General features: G+C 34.9%; 3 protein-coding genes across 6 annotated transcripts; 2 read left to right on the plus strand and 1 right to left on the minus strand.

Moving 5' to 3' along the window:
- The first annotated feature begins 465 nt into the window (after positions 1-465).
- On the plus strand, positions 466-7,987 carry LOC127084308 (uncharacterized). Of its 2 annotated transcripts, XM_051024729.1 has the most exons (8): positions 466-748; positions 1,696-2,262; positions 2,441-2,866; positions 2,960-3,814; positions 3,926-4,250; positions 4,370-4,631; positions 6,614-6,830; positions 7,250-7,987. In XM_051024729.1, exons 1-8 carry the CDS (start codon positions 662-664, stop codon positions 7,736-7,738), a joined length of 3,228 nt encoding a protein of 1,075 aa, XP_050880686.1. In that variant the 5' UTR covers positions 466-661; the 3' UTR covers positions 7,739-7,987. The 2 variants fall into 2 exon arrangements, with proteins under 2 accessions (XP_050880686.1, XP_050880685.1); XM_051024728.1 differs by having other exon boundaries at positions 2,441-3,814.
- A 130-nt stretch (positions 7,988-8,117) lies between these two features.
- Positions 8,118-12,492, plus strand: LOC127084309 (uncharacterized). Of its 3 annotated transcripts, none has more exons than XM_051024732.1 (7): positions 8,118-8,735; positions 8,815-9,357; positions 9,458-10,720; positions 10,803-11,127; positions 11,221-11,479; positions 11,572-11,808; positions 11,982-12,492. In XM_051024732.1, the coding sequence occupies exons 1-7, from the start codon at positions 8,625-8,627 to the stop codon at positions 12,052-12,054; spliced, it is 2,811 nt and encodes a 936-aa protein (XP_050880689.1). In that variant the 5' UTR covers positions 8,118-8,624; the 3' UTR covers positions 12,055-12,492. The 3 variants fall into 3 exon arrangements, with proteins under 3 accessions (XP_050880689.1, XP_050880687.1, XP_050880688.1); XM_051024730.1 differs by having other exon boundaries at positions 8,122-8,735; positions 8,815-9,378; XM_051024731.1 differs by having other exon boundaries at positions 8,130-8,735; positions 8,815-9,378; positions 11,985-12,492.
- Positions 12,493-12,722: 230 nt separating this feature from the next.
- On the minus strand, positions 12,723-16,721 carry LOC127084311 (uncharacterized). The gene is made up of 8 exons (XM_051024733.1): positions 15,521-16,721; positions 15,301-15,385; positions 14,376-14,472; positions 14,156-14,219; positions 14,017-14,073; positions 13,707-13,744; positions 13,532-13,613; positions 12,723-13,062 (listed from the first exon to the last, which is right to left on the minus strand). The coding sequence occupies exons 1-8, from the start codon at positions 16,580-16,582 to the stop codon at positions 12,973-12,975; spliced, it is 1,575 nt and encodes a 524-aa protein (XP_050880690.1). The 5' UTR covers positions 16,583-16,721; the 3' UTR covers positions 12,723-12,972.
- Positions 16,722-17,678: the final 957 nt, after the last annotated feature.

The following is a 17,678-nucleotide window of genomic DNA, read 5'->3' on the forward strand; positions in this document are numbered from 1 at the left end:
TTTTTTTATATTGATTGCATTTTTTATAAAAAAAAAATACGATAATTTAATACTTTGTAAAGGAAAAAAAAATGAAGGGTAAAACAATTCCCTTATTATTAGTATAGAAAAAAACCACATATTCTAATAAATAATTAAATAATACTGTATAACTAAAAATTGAATACAAATAGAAATTTAAAAAAATTGAATAAAAGTAATAGCAAAGATTATGCATAATTTAAGATAACAAAGCAATAAGTAGTAAAACAACAAAATAATAAGTCGAAGATCATAATAATTAAGTGATTAATAATAGAGAAAAATGTAATTAATAATAACTAATTTTAAAGTTAGTACTAATGGTTATTTAATAGAAAACAAAATGTAATTAATACTAACTAATTTTAATAATGATCATTTAGTAATGATGATTATTAAAAAATTAAATTAAAAATTAAATACGTCGCGATCGGCGGTTACATACGAGTATACGACTACGAATAAGATGAAACCCCCAAAACTATATCATTGCCGCTCTTTCCTTCCCTCCTAAAACAACCACACCTGCACACTCTTGTTTTTCATCACCGTCGATTTCTTCAACTCCGATCACCGGGGTTTCTCATCACCGTTGATTTCTTCAACTCCGATCATCGGGATTTTCTCTGTAAATCAAGTGATGGAACGGAGTAAAAACGACTTGGTTAGATTGGTATTTTCTTGGTCCCTTCAAGATATACTCAACGATGAGCTTCTTATAGATAAGGTCGGTTCACTCCTTACTATTTTTACAATTTTTAATATACTCTTACTAATGTGATTGTATTTTATGGTATTTAATAGTATTTTTAATATACTGTTTCTAGTTTGAACTATCAGAATTTCACCTTGCAAATTTCATTCATCCGTGATTGTATTTTTTTTCTTCATAATGTGATTGTCCAACTATAATGTGATTGTCCAACTATGCTTAATGAATTTTGTTGTCAAAGCCCGAACTCCGACACTGACACTGCGATACTACACTGACATTGCCAATCCTGACACAAATATATATAATATATTTGAGCTTTATTTATGAGTAAATTTAAAAATATTCTAATCAAATTTAATATATTTAATTTTTCTTTTGAAAATATTGCTTCAATAATCCTTTTAAGAAAAAAACAATTTCTTATGAAACACTTGTCAGAATTATCTACCATGAGTATTATACGAGTCTCGACTATCTTGTATGACTTTTTGGACACTTGACTAACTTATTTTGGGACACTTGTATGATTTTTTTGACACTTGACTAACCCTGTCATCTTTCATATACGATATTTATGTATTGTTGTTACTTAATGTACTGTTGATGTAGCAGTAATTTGACACCATTTATAATTTATATGCTATTTTTATGCTCATATATTTGCTTGCACGATGAAATAATCAATTTTAAAACCGTAAACTACCCTACAAACTCTCGTGTGTTAGAGTACGGAGTAATTCCCTTGTACTGAAAACTTATGAAGGATGAACACATACACCTGACACAACAACATAATGACACTAACTGTGTTTGAAAAAGGAACTTTTATTTATTTCAACTTGCATAGACTATAAGTTAGACGTTTCTCTGTGATCTGTAACTTGCTTGTTTGTATGCTCAATGTTCATTTCATTTTGGAAGTAACTTCAAAAGTATAATTGTTTATATCTTTTAAAAAGGTGAGGCAAATTCCAACAACATTCTCATCAGGAAGTCACTATCTCGACTCGTTTATTTTTCCTCTTATTGAGGAAACTCGCACTGAGTTATGCTCAAGCATAAAAATGGTGTCAAAAGCTCCAACATGGGAAATAACTGATATTGAACTATCCAACGATTACGAGCCTCCACTTAACTTGTTATACAGGATTGAAATCAGAACAGTAGCGGATAGTGACGAAAATGGGAGTATTTTTGAGCCTGAGACGGGGCAACTCATTGCTTTGACTGATAGGAGACCGACGTGCCTTGATGACTTGAGTAAGCCTGGAAGTCCCTATAATATTGCTTCAATTAAAAGGGTTAGAAAGAAGAACGATACTGAAGATGTATATGAGGCTAAAATACTAACCTCAAAGCCCATTGAATTGGAACAGCACTGGCAAAAGGATGACACATATATCTACGGTTTTGGTGTCTATCTTTGCAACATGACAACATTTATTCGTATATGGAATGCATTAAACTCAGATCCAGATGGCCCAAGCATCCATATCATTAAGCAACTTTTCCAACCTAATTCTGGTGTAAGAACAGTGATTTATACCTTGTAATATACCTATCTTTTGTTTGGTTGTTCAGTTGTATATGAAGTTAGATATTTTCATATTATTTTCTCCATTTTTTATTCCTTACCTACTCATGGAAACCTTATTGATTGGATCAATGCATTTACATACTTTACATGGTTTCATCTAAATACAGGTTGGAGAAAATTGTGCTCAATGTTTCTCTAGTGAAAAGTATTCTTTTGATACATCAAAACTTGGTGCTGTCATCCGCTCATTTGATTTGAATGATGCGCAGGAAGAGGGGGTTTTAAGTTGTATAGCTGCAAGGGAATGTTTTCATAAAAATACAGTGAAATTGATTTGGGGACCTCCAGGAACGGGGAAAACTAAAACGGCTAGTTCATTATTATTTTCCCTTCTCAAGAGGAGATGTAGAACACTTACTTGTGCCCCAACTAACGTGGCAGTACTGGAATTGACATCTCGGTTTCTGAGGCTAGTAACGAAGTCCCTTGATCATCTCACTTACGGTCTTGGAGACATAGTATTATTTGGTAACAGAAAGCGGATGAGGATTGACAATCTTGATGATCTTTTGGATATATTTCTTGATTACCGTGTAAGTATTCTTTCCAAATGCTTTGCACCTTTGTCTGGTTGGAAACATCATTTAGAACTAATGATATGGTTACTTGAAAACCCTGAAAAACAGTATCTTGAATACTTGAATTCCGAGGTAAAGAGGGATTATGAGATAGATGATGATTGTTTGAAAGAAGAAAAGGAAGTGCTTGCTATTTTAAATCAACAAACAAATCAGGAGAAAAAAAATATCTGTTACCAGGATCCAAATATTTCTAAGCAAAATGAGTGGAAGAGGATAGTTAATAAAACTTTAAGAGAAAACAGGTTGTTTTTTAAGGAGGGAAACAGATGTAAATATGTCAAACAAGAGAAGATGGATTGTATTTTTCATGAGAAGGGAATAAAAAGATTGACGTTTCATGAGTTTGTCAAGAAAGAATTGAATTCCATCAGGATGCAGATGAGGACATTTGCTGTGCAAATGTGTACTCATTTGCCAACTTCTTTTGTTTCGTTAAGAGTGGTGAAAAGTTTATTTGAATGTCTTGATTGGCTCGAAGTCCTTGCAACGATACTATCAAACAATTCCGTTACTGATAAAGGATTTAAACTTGCCCTTGCTACGTTTTTTACTGATGAATGTAAATTAAGTTCCACTACTTGGCAGTATAAGCTGGATATGACCAGGAAAGAATGCCTTAAAAGACTGAAATCTCTTCGAGATTTGTTGATTCTTCCTGATTTTTTTGATGAAAATTCAATTAAAAGCTTTTGTTTCAAAACATCCCGCATGATATTTTGTACTGCTTCAAGCTCTTCTAGACTGCACGCAGAAGGGTTTGGTAGACTAGAAATGTTAGTTATTGATGAAGCTGCCCAACTCAAAGAATGTGAGTCAAATATACCTCTACAACTTCCCGGTCTTCGCCATGTCGTACTTATTGGAGATGAGAAACAATTGCCTGCACTAGTCAAAAGTGAGGTACGTTCCATTCTTGTTAGTTCCTGACTTCTAAACTATGCAAGCATGTCCATTTGTTAAATTTGTGAGCAGTTTTCAACATCCTGGGATTTTTTTGTTGCTAATGTGCAGATTTCTGATAAGGCAAAATTTGGGAGAAGTTTGTTTGAAAGGCTTGCTCTTCTGGGTCATAAAAAACACCTACTCAATGTTCAGTATCGAATGCATCCATCCATTAGCTTATTTCCAAATATGCAGTTCTATGACAATCAACTTTTGGATTCTTCAAGCGTCAAAGATAGAAACTACGAGAAACATTTTCTATGTGCAGATATGTTTAAGTCATACTCTTTCATAGATGTTTCTTTTGGAGAAGATGAATTGGATGAAGGGAATAGCCGAAGAAATATGGTGGAAGTAGCTGTGGTGTCTGGGATTGTTCATGACCTTTATAAAGGTAATGTAATGTAAGATATGAAGTGTAAAAGCAAACAATTGAGTTACAAATGTTTGTTATAAGTTACTTTATTTGTATTGTTAACCATAATTTTTCTACCATGTATTGAATCTTTACAGAATCAGTTTCCAAAAAATACACTGTTAGTGTTGGTGTCATATCACCATATAAAGCTCAGGTTTTTGCAATTCAAGATGCACTTGACAAAATGTTTGGCGGTGATGTCAATAACTGCTTTTCCGTGAAGGTTTCCACTGTTGATGGTTTCCAAGGGGGTGAAGAGGACGTGATAATAATATCCACCGTCAGACATAACAGCATGGGGGTCATGGGATTCGTTTCCAATATTCAAAGAACTAACGTTTCTCTAACAAGAGCAAGGTATGTGTTAAGAACCTAGTATGCCTTAATACTGCATATGCATAACCGTTTTCTCCTCTCTGACTAACAGCTCCAATTTCATATAAAAAAATTAGAATTCACTGTCTCTCTCTCTTAAGTTTCAACCTCTCCTCTTATTTATAGCCAATATGCTTCAACTATCTAAGCCAAACTAACCTAACTAACTCCTTGACAACCGGTCTCTGACAGACACCGAGCAATACAAATGTGAAATAAGAAACTACTTAGACCCTTTGCTACCAACTCAGTAAAAGATTCATCCCTTTTGTCAACGAGACCAGCTTGTAGTATTTGCTTGAATGTTTCAGAGGGGATTTGCACAGCCCATAACCCACTTCGAGCATCATACCCTTTGTCAGCAACAATCTGTATTTTTTGAAACTGCCCATTACCGTAATACCGCGCCTTATTAGCCAGCTGGGTTTGACCTAAAGTTTCGTATCTTGTGCTAGAAGATCTTGTCCTCTTCCAAAATATGTGGTTTCTCAAGAGTTGTGGGACAAAATTTCCTTACACATTTGAATTAAATCCGGGTCCCCTGTGCAGTCAAAGAATCGCACGTTTTCCCTGTTGCGAGTCTGGACTGATGTTCAGAATTGGATGACTCATGTTTCAACTTTGTAATTCTGATTCAAAATGCCAAGTTGGAATGTGCGTGGTCTAATCTGACTAGATGGTTCAGATTGTTTGATTGTGGATTTCCTGAATGTAGGGAATCCAAATCCCTTTGAACATGCCAGTTACCTGTGAAAAGTAGATGCTTATTCATATTAAAAGAAGAATAAAAGAAAATATATGATTTTGTTGATGAAATTTTCTTTAACCTTGATCACTAATGAAACCGAGGAGGACGTTAAGAAGATGAATATAAACTGGTGTTGCTCCTTTCATGATTTCGAAAGTTGGGATGTATTCCACCAACCAATCTGAACCATCTAGAGTAATCCCAATCTTCTGTCACTCACTTTATAGTTTTTCCTCAGAACTCTAACTAACAACCATTAATCACTCTAACTTCCTCAACTAATAATACCCAACCCAATATAGAAATCATCCCAACCCATTTGGACTTACCTAATAGAACAAGCTTGAGTCTCGTGGTTCTGGCAAGGGTAGTGGGTTGCCTAGCTTGCTCAACTATCAAGTCTACGGTTGATGTCGGTTCAAGTCAACATGATGCCCCCCTCATTCAGCACCCACATGGGACATCATCCTTCCCTCAGTTTCTACTTTCCCTTTGTAGCCCAAACCCCCTTCTGTGTTGCACTTTGACTCTTTCCTTTCTCTTCCTTAACTAATCAAGTTCTCCCACCATCTCATCTCTCGTGTTATTTGTCTTTCCCGCTATCCGTGTTTCTATCTTACTGCTTTGTTCTCTATTACAACACGCCTGACTCCTGCTCTTCAGACTTTCATTTTCCATCTTATCAGCTTGCTCCCTAGAATTTTACATCATGGTAGGCGGAATCCTTTTGATTACCGGTGCTCTGAAATAGTCCCAAGAAGAACTTTTGCAATCATCTTTCAATATTCTACAATAGATTTTATAACCTCTATTCTGGACTCCGTCTGTGAGCTTGCCATGATGAACTTCCTGGGTGGGAGCTCTAAATCTAATACCACTGTTAGGAGCCTGGTATGTGTAGAAATAAATGGGGGAAATCTCCCCAACTTATGAAGATAGAACTCTCCAAAGTTTCAAGGAAAGGGATTCATTACTTGTTCCCATGTTCAAAGGTCCCGGCTTCCTCTCAAATGACACGATACTTTCTCACTCTAAACTTCCCCTCTTATAGTTAGGAACAACATGCTCTAACTGACTCAGCTTAACTGACCTAACTAACTGACTAACTCTTACTAATAGTCCTAACAGACACCTAAATGTATGTTCTGTACCCTGATATCGTACACACTATTTGTTCTAATTTTCTTTTTTCAAATTATGAATGTACTTTTCACAGGTATTGCCTCTGGATTATAGGTAATGGTGAAACTTTGATGAATAGTGGCTCCATTTGGGAGGTATTAGTCGTTGATGCTATAGGTCGAGGGTGTTTTCATAGTGCTGATGAGGATGAAAGGTTGTCTCATTTTATTGCTACTGCCATGATTGATCTTGGTCAAGTCCGGGATCTACTGAATACAAATTCATTGCTCTTTAGAAAAGCGAGATGGAAGGTATGCTGCTTGATATTGTTAGTGTTTTATTTTATTATTAAAGATGTCATAGCACTTTAAGTTATATCCCTAAAAGAAGCATAACAAAAGAGACTAAACATATTCAACTAGACTTGATTTGCCTACATATATACAACTTTGTCAAAATATTTACTTGTCCTCCGATCCTTATTTGTAGAATACACATCATCAATTTGGACCTTAATCACGTTTTTTTGTCTAAATTACATAGGCAATTCGCAGTTAGTCAATCATGGATTTGTCATTTTTATCCCGTATAGAAAATTCCTAATCGTAACCGCTTTTTAACCATTATGACAGATGCAGCAGATAAAAGTGTTCTCAAGATTTTTAAGCAGCTTAATCATTTTCATAATTTCATGTATTCTTAATCTTGTGACTATATATCCTAATTACAGGTTTACTTCAATCAAAGTTTTCTGAACTCTATGGCAAGAATCAAGAGCACCGAAGATTGCAAGAAAATATGTTCGCTGCTGATGCTACTTTCAAGTGGATGGCATCAGCCTCACCAGGATATAAATATCAGAGTTGTAGATGACACTTCTTCCCAACTGTTGGGGCTGTGCAAAGTCAATGAGTTACTTTATCTCGTATGGACCATTAACATTCTTGAGGAAAACTCAAATCATGTTCAGGTTTTGAAGATTTGGGATGTTTTGCCCTTATCTGAGGTATCCAAGATGGTGAGGGATATTAACATCTTCTTCAGGAATTATTCTGTTGATATTCATAGATGCTGCAAAATCAGGTGTTCTAACGGGTATAATTTTCCGATGAAATGGTCAACTAATTTGAATTATCAAACCAATCACAATCTGCCACAAGATGATCCAATGCAGTTTCTATGTAACCAACTTGCTTCGCTCCGACTGAGGGATGTTTAAACTAGAATTAGAATTTTTTGAATTGGTATATTGGTTTGTTTGTATTGTACAGAAGAGGTTAGCTTAATGCAAATACAAAGAGATAGCAATAGAGCATTATGCTCATAAACATGAAATTCTAAGCATGTGGCAATTAAGGGTTGAGATTGTGATTAAATAGGTGTTGTTTTAGTTTATTTGCTTATTTCTAGCTTAATGCACTTGCATATAACAATTTTAGTTTAAAGATGAAAGTAAGATTTAGTACCAGCTATCCATATTTTGATAACATACAAAGAATATCATAGTCTTGCTTAATTAAATTAAATATCATAATAATTTTCTATAGTCTCCTTTCTGGTAAGCTTCCTTACACATTCCACCAAAATTTCTATGAAAGTAACCAATAATATTACATGAAACCGACCACTTTTTTCCATGCTCAAATCAAATAATGTAATGCTTTGCTTTGTACTGTAGTTGACTTGACGTCAATATCTTTGTACCTTTGTTCTGTAGTGTTCTTTGCTTTACACTATACTATAATTATAATAACCATTCCACACCACTTTTATTAATATCAACCCTTGTTTCTCCCTTAGTTATGAGTTTCTTGTGTACGTCATGTTACTTTGTGACCGTAAATTAAGGTTCCATTAAATTAATATACTAGGAGAATCTTCTTTTCACTTTCATCACTAGTACTATGAAACTATGGTATACCTTATGAGCAAGTTTTGTGTTAACTATTTAGTTTCTTCAGGTCTAAGTAATTCTTTATATTTTCTCTTGTCCTTGTGTTTTGGTTATTTAGCATGTATAAAAAGAAGCCTTGAGGGACATTGTTGCTCCATGCTTTGGAGACTGTCTTGTTTAGAAAGAAGTGGTCTTAAAAATAGAGAAAGGTATGGAGAGGAGTTTTAATGCTAAGAGGGAGGAAATTGATCTTGCAAGTTTGGTAGAAATTGTATTTTCTTGGAGTTTCAACGATGTTCGCAACGAAAACCTCAAGAACAAGGTTATTTTTCCTTTTCTCGTGTGAAAATTATTCGTTTTATCAAAACATGTAGCCTTAAACATTATTGTGTATGTCTCAGGTGCAAAAGATCCCACAAACATTCATGTCAGTAACAGATTACTTAAGCTCATTCACTCCTTCATTGATTGAAGAAACTCACAGTGATCTCGCTTCAAGCTTGTATGGCGTGCAACGCGCACCTTTTTGTGAGGTATTGACAGCTGAACCTGAAAGATCCAAAAGCTACATACCAACCAAGTTCTTGCTGTATCAAATCTCGGTGAACAGAACTAATAACGATACAAAAGATGTTGGAACATATGAACCAGAAGTTGGAGATCTCATTGCGTTGACAGACTTCAAACCGAAAACTGTGGAAGACTTAAACCGGCCTAGAAGATATTATCACATTGCTTATGTTTATGGGTCAAAAGAAAGTACAGGCAAGATCTCAGTTTTGTCTTCTAAATGCATTGATATGGATATTAACTCTAATTACTTGGGGAGCAACAATACACCAAAGCTTTATGCTATCTACCTTTTGAATCTGACAACAAATATTCGTGTTTGGAAAGCCTTGAACTCGGAGTTGGAAGGTGCAAACACGAATATGATTAAAAAGGTGCTGCAAGCTAATTCAAATGTAAGAATCACTAAATTCAGACCAAGAAACATGTTTAATTTATTAAATAATTGACATGTGATTGCTTTGCATTTTACAGAATGCAGAAAACTGTCAACTTTGCATTTCCGGAGAAAACCATATTGCAGCTTGTTCTAGAATACAAAGCATGATCCAATCTCAGAATCTGAATGAATCCCAAAAAGATGCAGTTTTAAGCTGTGTTTCCATGAGTGAATGTCATCACAGTGACACTATTAAACTCATTTGGGGTCCACCAGGGACTGGCAAAACAAAGACAGTGGCCTCCTTGTTATTTTCCCTGCTCAAGTTTAAAACCAGAACATTGACATGTGCTCCGACTAATACTGCTGTGTTGGAAGTGGCTGCTCGCCTGCAGAATTTAGTTAAGAAGTCACTTGAGCATAATTCCGAAACATATGGTTTTGGTGACATAGTGGTATTCGGAAACAGATCTCGAATGAAAGTAGACGATTACCGTTGTCTCCAGGATATCTTTCTTGATTATCGCGCAAGTAATCTTTTGAAGTGTTTTGCTTCATCCACTGGATGGAAACATCAGTTAGAATCAATGATCATGTTGCTCGAGGACCCCTCAAAGCAATTTGGTTTGTATAAGCTTCGTGTAGAAGCTGATATTCTGTCATTAGAACAATTTGCAGAGCAAAAACAGAGTGATATAGAACTTGAATATAGTTCATCTAAGCAAGATGAGAAGGTTAATGATCCTATGACATTAGAACAATTTAAGAAGGAATACCTTTCCTATAAGGAAAATAAAAAGAATAGTGTCATGACATTGGAACAATTTGTTAAGCAGAGATTCAGTTACATGGGAGCTGAGCTCAAGGTATGCATGCAAACCTTGTATACACACCTACCAACATCTTTAGTTCCATTTGAGGAGATGAAGAAAATTCCTATAGCTATTGATTTGCTAACATCTCTTGAAAGCTCCTTGAGTAAAGCCAAGTTGAAACAAGCTCTCGACAACCATGCAGACGGAGAAAGCATTTTTAACTCGCTTGGAGGGTTAAACATCAAAAGAGAAGAGTGCCTTTGTTTACTAAGATCACTTCTTGAGACAGTTTCACTTCCAAAAGTTACCGACAAATATGGAATTGAAAAATTGTGCTTGATGAATGCACGCCTGATTTTCTGTACTGCATCAAGTTCTACTAGACTTTTTGCAGAAGGAATGACACCGATACAATTTCTAGTTATTGATGAGGCAGCTCAGCTAAAAGAATGTGAATCAGCTATTCCATTGCAGCTTCCAGGTCTCCACCATGCTATTCTCATAGGTGATGAGAGACAACTTCCTGCAGTAGTCAAAAGCAAGGTAATTGCTTTTCTGACATTTTTTTCTGCAGTGCATCATTAAAGAATACTTTCTTATATGATTATCATTATCAAATCTAAAGGTTACTGAAGAGGCTGGATATGGAAGAAGTTTGTTTGAGAGGTTGGTATTGTTGGGATACAAGAAGCATCTTCTTAACACTCAGTATAGGATGCATCCATCCATCAGCTTATTCCCAAATAAAGAATTCTATGATGAGCAACTTGTTGATGCCCCTATTGTAAAAGAAATGGAATATAATAGGTGTTTCCTTGAAGGAAAAATGTATGCTTCATTTTCTTTTATAAACATAGCTAAGGGTAAAGAGCAACGAGGTCGTGGACATAGTTCGAAAAATATAGTTGAGGCTGCTGCTATATCCAAGATTATTGGAAACCTTGAAGAAGGCAAGTGTCTCTTTCTCCTTATCTAGTGTCCATGCATTTTGTTCTCAAATTAGAATGCTTCTTTTTGATACACTGTTTTTTTTATTGTTACAGAATTTTTGAGGACAAGGAAGAAAGTTAGCATAGGAGTCATATCTCCGTATAATGCTCAGGTGTATGAAATCCAAGAAAAAATAAAGTTAAACAATTCTGTTTCTGATCCAGACTTTTCTGTTAGTGTACGTTCTGTTGATGGATTTCAAGGTGGCGAAGAAGATATAATAATTATCTCCACAGTGAGATCTAATGGTGATGCAAAAGTGGGTTTTCTTTCCAATAGGCAGAGAGCGAACGTGGCACTGACCCGGGCTAGGTATGATAGTCTCTTATTATATGTGATGCTTATCCTACTTGCATGTTCTGATAACATGCATAAGTTGATTATAATCTGGGTGATTCTTGCAGACATTGCCTTTGGATATTAGGGAATGAAACAACTTTAGAAAATAGTGACTCTGTATGGAAAGAACTAGTCCTTGATGCCAAGGAAAGAGGGTGTTTCCATAATGCCGATGAGGACAAGAAACTGGCTGAGGCTATTGAGGATGCCTTGCTTGAGATTGAACTATTTGACGAACCTGAATCGCCATTTAAGAAACTTAGTCTACAGGACAGATCAGAAAGATTTGCTACCACCACCAGGTAAGCATATGGAACAAAAGCCATAAATTTGTCTACACATTCATAACCAAGTTGACAGATGAAAATGAAAGAAAAAATTACTTTTAACTCAAACCAAACATTTAAAAATCATAATAATGAGCATGTTATATTTGCCATGTTCCTTGTTTGAAGAACTAATTGTATCTGTATAGCAGAGGTTCACTGTATACCAGAGGTTTCTCCAGGGGCAGGGGCAGGCCGCCACCTCGGAGATCGAGGTGGTAAGGAATGGAGTTATATGGATTGCACCTGGACCGGGTGAACAGTACAGATTTAAATACTTTGACTGAATATGGTGCACCATGTACCATTTTAAATCAACATTATCCAATATAATGTTGCTAAATCAAAGGATTTGAAACAGCTTACTGTGATGATATGAAACCTCGGTATTGCAAGGTCGACAGGATGTGACTCAGTGCCAATCCCATGGACATGGGTAACACACAGTTGTGTTGCTTCCTTTATAACGGAGACCTCTAGAGCTTAAAATACCAGTCAGAGTCTCGGAGACTGTATGATGAAACATTAAAAAAAAACAAGGACGGACTATTAATCTACAATTCTACATGACTGGACATGAATTCAGATCCCTTCAATGTAGCGGAAAAATTATGTATATTTTCTACCTACATATTTAATATAAACTTCATATGAATTCAATTGTTGTGTTCAAAAGAATATTATATAATCAAATACATTTAGGTTCTCCAATAGAACCCTGACGGCTGTTGATCCCTACAAAAATAAATTGCAACTCGAACATTGACTAAATGCAACTCTTAACAGTATTGTTTTCAAACTGAATTAAACTCAATAATAGACATTAAAATAACCTATCGGGACTAGAAGATTTCCCTGAAAGACTAAAATTATTTTATGGAGGAAGAAGATTGAAGACCAAATATCACCCGCCCCTCTGGGCAAAGGAAAATATATTATCCATGATAACAATGGAAAAACAAAACTGTAGGTAACTATGATCTCAACAACATTCACATATCAGAATTTCTTTCTCCATTATACTGACTAGACTATTTCTTGTTCTGGACTAAAAAGATTTTACATGCATTAGAAAAAGGGGCAAAAAGAAAAATTAATGAACACTTCCAATGAAGTTTTCTCTATTAAGTCTTACAATAGTTATAAAGCCGTTAAAAACTTCTGAATCTTGGCCTGTGCTCGCTCCTTCTCTTCTGGCCCATCAAGATCGCCAATGTTGTCATGATATTCCTAAACCACATGAAGAAGAAAAAAATCAATCCACTAGAGCTTCTTCTATTTCTTTTGTTCAAAATAATGGATTTCTAGGCCTGATCCACTGAATAGTAGTATCCAAGCACATCATAAGCAGAGATGCTGGGGTTGGTCAGTTAAAGAGAAGGGAATGTAATCACATTACGAAAATTAAAGTACAAAGGACAGGTACACCGAAGACAAAGCACTATTGAAGGATAACCCAATTCCCAGACTCATTCAAATTTTCAAATTATTTAGTCAGAAAGGACTAATATATCAATTTTAAATCATGAAATAAAATTGCTAGAGCCTTGAAATATGGAAAAATATGAGAATTATTGCAAAACTGATGTTTAAACTTGGACTTGGGGTTGTGACTTCATCAATGCATCTTAACTGCAAAAACTGACTAACAAGATATGAAAAACAAATTTGTTCAAACATAGCCAAAGAGGATATATACCTGAAGTATATCCTTGACGTGATTTTTACTAAGTTTGTTCTGCTTGAGAAGTAGTTCAATTCTTCCTCTCATTTGTGGATGCCTAACCATGAATAATTCAATCAAGTCAGGCCAGGTGAAAAACATACATAACTAAAAGCTCCTAACTTTACCATATAAGGGTGCAAATACTTACTCTGAGCACCAAATATGACCCAAAATGACAGCAACCAACTGAAAAACCAATTATAAATTTCTCAGTACATAAAAGGTGCTGTAAAACTGATATCTCGTACAGAGGTTGTGCTACTAGAAGCACAGCTAGTGTTTATTAAATTTTTCTCAAATGCAATTTGAAATGGGAAAAGAAAAATGAAATTTCATAAAATCCTTTTTGGTTAATAATTATATAGTGTTTAAGCATAAAGAACAAATTCCAAAAATGCTTTAAAAAAGATTAAAAGACTGGTACTTTTTGAAGCGGTTAGTCGGTAAAATAAACTTACCTGAAGTGTATAAAGTCCGGATTCTAGTTTACGATTGTACTTTTCATCTTCATCCATCTATAAAATACAGAAATATTAGATTTTGCTATTGAAAAAAGTTACTTCAATCTGATATATGCAAGCAGAATAAGTGAACTACCTCCAAGTCATCAAACTCAATTTGATCCAACCGTTCAGTTTCAGCTTTGACTCTATCCGAATATCTGGTGGGGGGAAATTCAGTGTGCTCAAATGAAAAATAAATAATTCTATACATACAAAGATATGTGTACCAACTTTAAATTAATACAGGATGGAACAAATGAATTAAGTTCAGCAAGCGTGAACATCATAAGGAGAAGAGGACAAGATCAACCTACCTGATGTAGAGTTCCATTAGCCTATCTATCTTCTCGCATTCGTTTTCAACAAATTTACTTAATAATCTTTCTCTCCTAGAGCCCCTCAAGATACCACCTGGGAAGATATAGAGTACTGAAGTTCAACATCTAAGCAAGAAAAGATTAAGGTATACACACATCACGTCAAACTAATGCATATTTCAATTCACAGATGAATGCACTAAATGTCACTTTGCAAAGTATTAGTTTTTATGATTCTCAGACCTCCTAAAATGCTATAGCGAGATAGCCGCTATTGCAAAGACTATCAATCAGTGTACAAAGTTTACATAAATATTCAAAAATAAAATATAAAAAATACCCAAAATTAAAGATACCATCACACTTAATATAGTTGAATAACTTTTAAAGTACAAAACTTAACAGAGAAGAAGAACATGACAGAACTGAACTAAAAGTAGAAAGAAGAACAAAACGATTGTTCGTGAGCAAGGACATTAATAGAATGAAGAACAAAACATTACCATTAAAAAGATTTGAATTGACATTCCTACCCTTAAAAAGATAAGGGTTTAAAAAAATATGATTTGAGAAATTTTGCCCCAAAACCCTAAACCCTATCACTGCTATGCTTTCTGCTATTGCAGGATATTGACAACATAAAATTCAAAGGGGTACTGTACATGTTGTATCCATTGTTGTATTATAAAGGTTCTACGGTTTTTCATTTTATGGAAGAAAAAAAAGTATAAGCTTGGCTATTTTCGCACTCATTTCAAACAAGTTAATCTTTCTTTCCCAAAACAACTCAAGATTCCACTGGTATAGTATATGGTATACTGAAGTTCAATATCTCATAACTCATAAGGGAAAAGCACAATGCATTGTCAGTGAGTGCACATCCTATGTTAAAACTCAATTGAAACTTGACTTGCCTGCTTACCAAATAATGAAGCAACCAGAGACACGATGCGCTCTTCTAACTCCTCCTGGTACCGTTCTTTCTTGTTCTTCTTACTGATGGGAATCTATGAACAATAAATACAACACTTTTAGTACAAGTGCAACCCATTTATAAGACAGCAATAACATCACATAATACAACCGATAAACTCTTGAAGGTTCTACAAAATGGTAAAAGTGGAAAAAGCTGAAACACTTGCCTTACCCATAAAAGCTGCAAAAGCTGTCTTCAATCCCAAAACATCAACAAAACGTTCACAAGCAGGAGGGTAGTTAGTCATTGCAAAATCAATAGCCCTTATAGCAGAAGCATAAGCCAATTTCTTCTGCTTCATAATAATAATCATCAACTCAACCCCTTCTGCTTTCACAAACCTTTCTTTATTCTCCAAAGGCATTAACAAACAACACAAACAATCAAACAAATTCTCCACCATTTCCTCCTCATCAGAACTTTTAGGATCCTTCGACTTATACATCGCCACAGCCTGAAGCACCACATCCACACCATTCATCTGCCCCAATTTCTTCTGATTCACAGAACTACTCTGCAGCAAAATCGCCAAAATCTCCGACGCATACTGCTTATTCCCATCAAATTCCCTCACCTTAATCTTCCCCAACAACCACTTCAACAACTTGGTCTTCTCGCATACCAACTCCGCCACAGCAGGTTTCACCTCAATCAAATTCTCAATCGTAGCAAGCGTATTATAAATAGCAGCATTCTCATCAGGATCAGACTCAGATAAACGGTGAAGATTCTGCACCAAAAGCTCCAACGCACTATTATCAACAATAGCATCAACAAGAACCCTAGCAGGCTCATCGTTTTCGTCAAGCGCGTCCTCATCCGTTAGGTCTTGAAGAAGCTGAACAACGTCGATAGCAATATCGGTGTTATCGTGGTTAAGCAAATCGACAATTGACGGAACAACATTGAGACTAACTAGGTCAGGGTAAAGTTCCGGTGCTCCGGCGAGGACTTTGAGTTTGTGAAGCTCTTCGTGGAGCTCCAATTCGGAATCCGCGAATCGATCCGGTTGGCTAGGGTACTTGAGTCGTGCTTCGATGTTTTCCTTCAACCGGCGTTCGAAGGAGAGAACGAGCTTCTTTAGGGTTCGAGTGTCTACTGCTTCTATGGTGTTTTGTGATTTCTCGATTGCTTCGAGAAGGGATAGATCGACACCGTTGGATGATGATGAAACGGTGTCGTCGAACTTGCGTTTGGAGCTTTGGTTTCGGGCGTTGGATACTTCCATTGTCGTCGGAACTGTGACTAAACCCTAGCGTCCGTTTTGTGGGTTTTGGATGAAAGTGAAGAGAAAGGCACGTGCAACAAATACGACGTCGTGAAACTTAAAAAGAAACAGTTCCTCAGCCACTACTCATCTCAAAAACACAACAAATGTTTTGGATTTACACAATGCAAATAATAATAAAAATAGAAGGAAAAAAATACTTGTTTCATTATTATTATTATTAATAATAATAAAATAAGAGATTAGTTGATATATTTTGTTAATGTAAAAAAGTTTAACGACATCACAACTATTTATAGATTTTATTTTAAATGTAATTATAATATAAGACGAACATTTTTAAATATTTAATCATTATCAATTAAATTTATAAAATAATATTTTATTTTTATTATTTGTATATTTATTTTAATTTAAAATAGTTAATGAAAAGTATTTTGATGAGATGGTAAAAATAAAAATAAAATATTATAGAAATAGGGATACTCATGTAAATTCTTATGATTTGTATATAGCCAATTTTATTAAGCGGAATTAAAATGATTCAAATTATTTTCATGTCTTAGATATCTTATTTTAAAATATGATATTCATTAAAACCAACTAAAAATTAGAATGATATATAAAGAACCTATTATTTGAGTCCCAAATATCTGAAAGGAGATTACATGATTAAAAATAAAATAAGGTATATAAATAATAACATAACATTGAAAAAAATTTAAACTTAAAAAAAATCTTATCATATTTGAAATGTAGTAAGAAAAAAACAAAACTTAAGTTAAAATATATTTTAGATTTATACAAAGACGAGAAAATGATAAGATATGAAAAGGATGGTTAAGGGATGATTTTCTATATCAAAATAATGTTTTATTTATAGAATAATAATAGTCGTCATAAATTTTTGGTTAAAAAGACTTTGAGAACGGGTTATTACTAGTTGACCATGGAATCTGACTCCTTCAATCATGTTAGGAAGTGCCATAAATGTCAAAATTTTGCTGACAAAGTACATGTACCACTAACATTGTTGAATGTTTTGACATCACCTTGGCCCTTTTCAATATGGGACATTGACATGATTGATGTCATC

The sequence above is a fragment of the Lathyrus oleraceus genome, chromosome 5 (assembly GCF_024323335.1).
Source record: "Lathyrus oleraceus cultivar Zhongwan6 chromosome 5, CAAS_Psat_ZW6_1.0, whole genome shotgun sequence".
Lineage (NCBI taxonomy): Eukaryota > Viridiplantae > Streptophyta > Magnoliopsida > Fabales > Fabaceae > Lathyrus > Lathyrus oleraceus.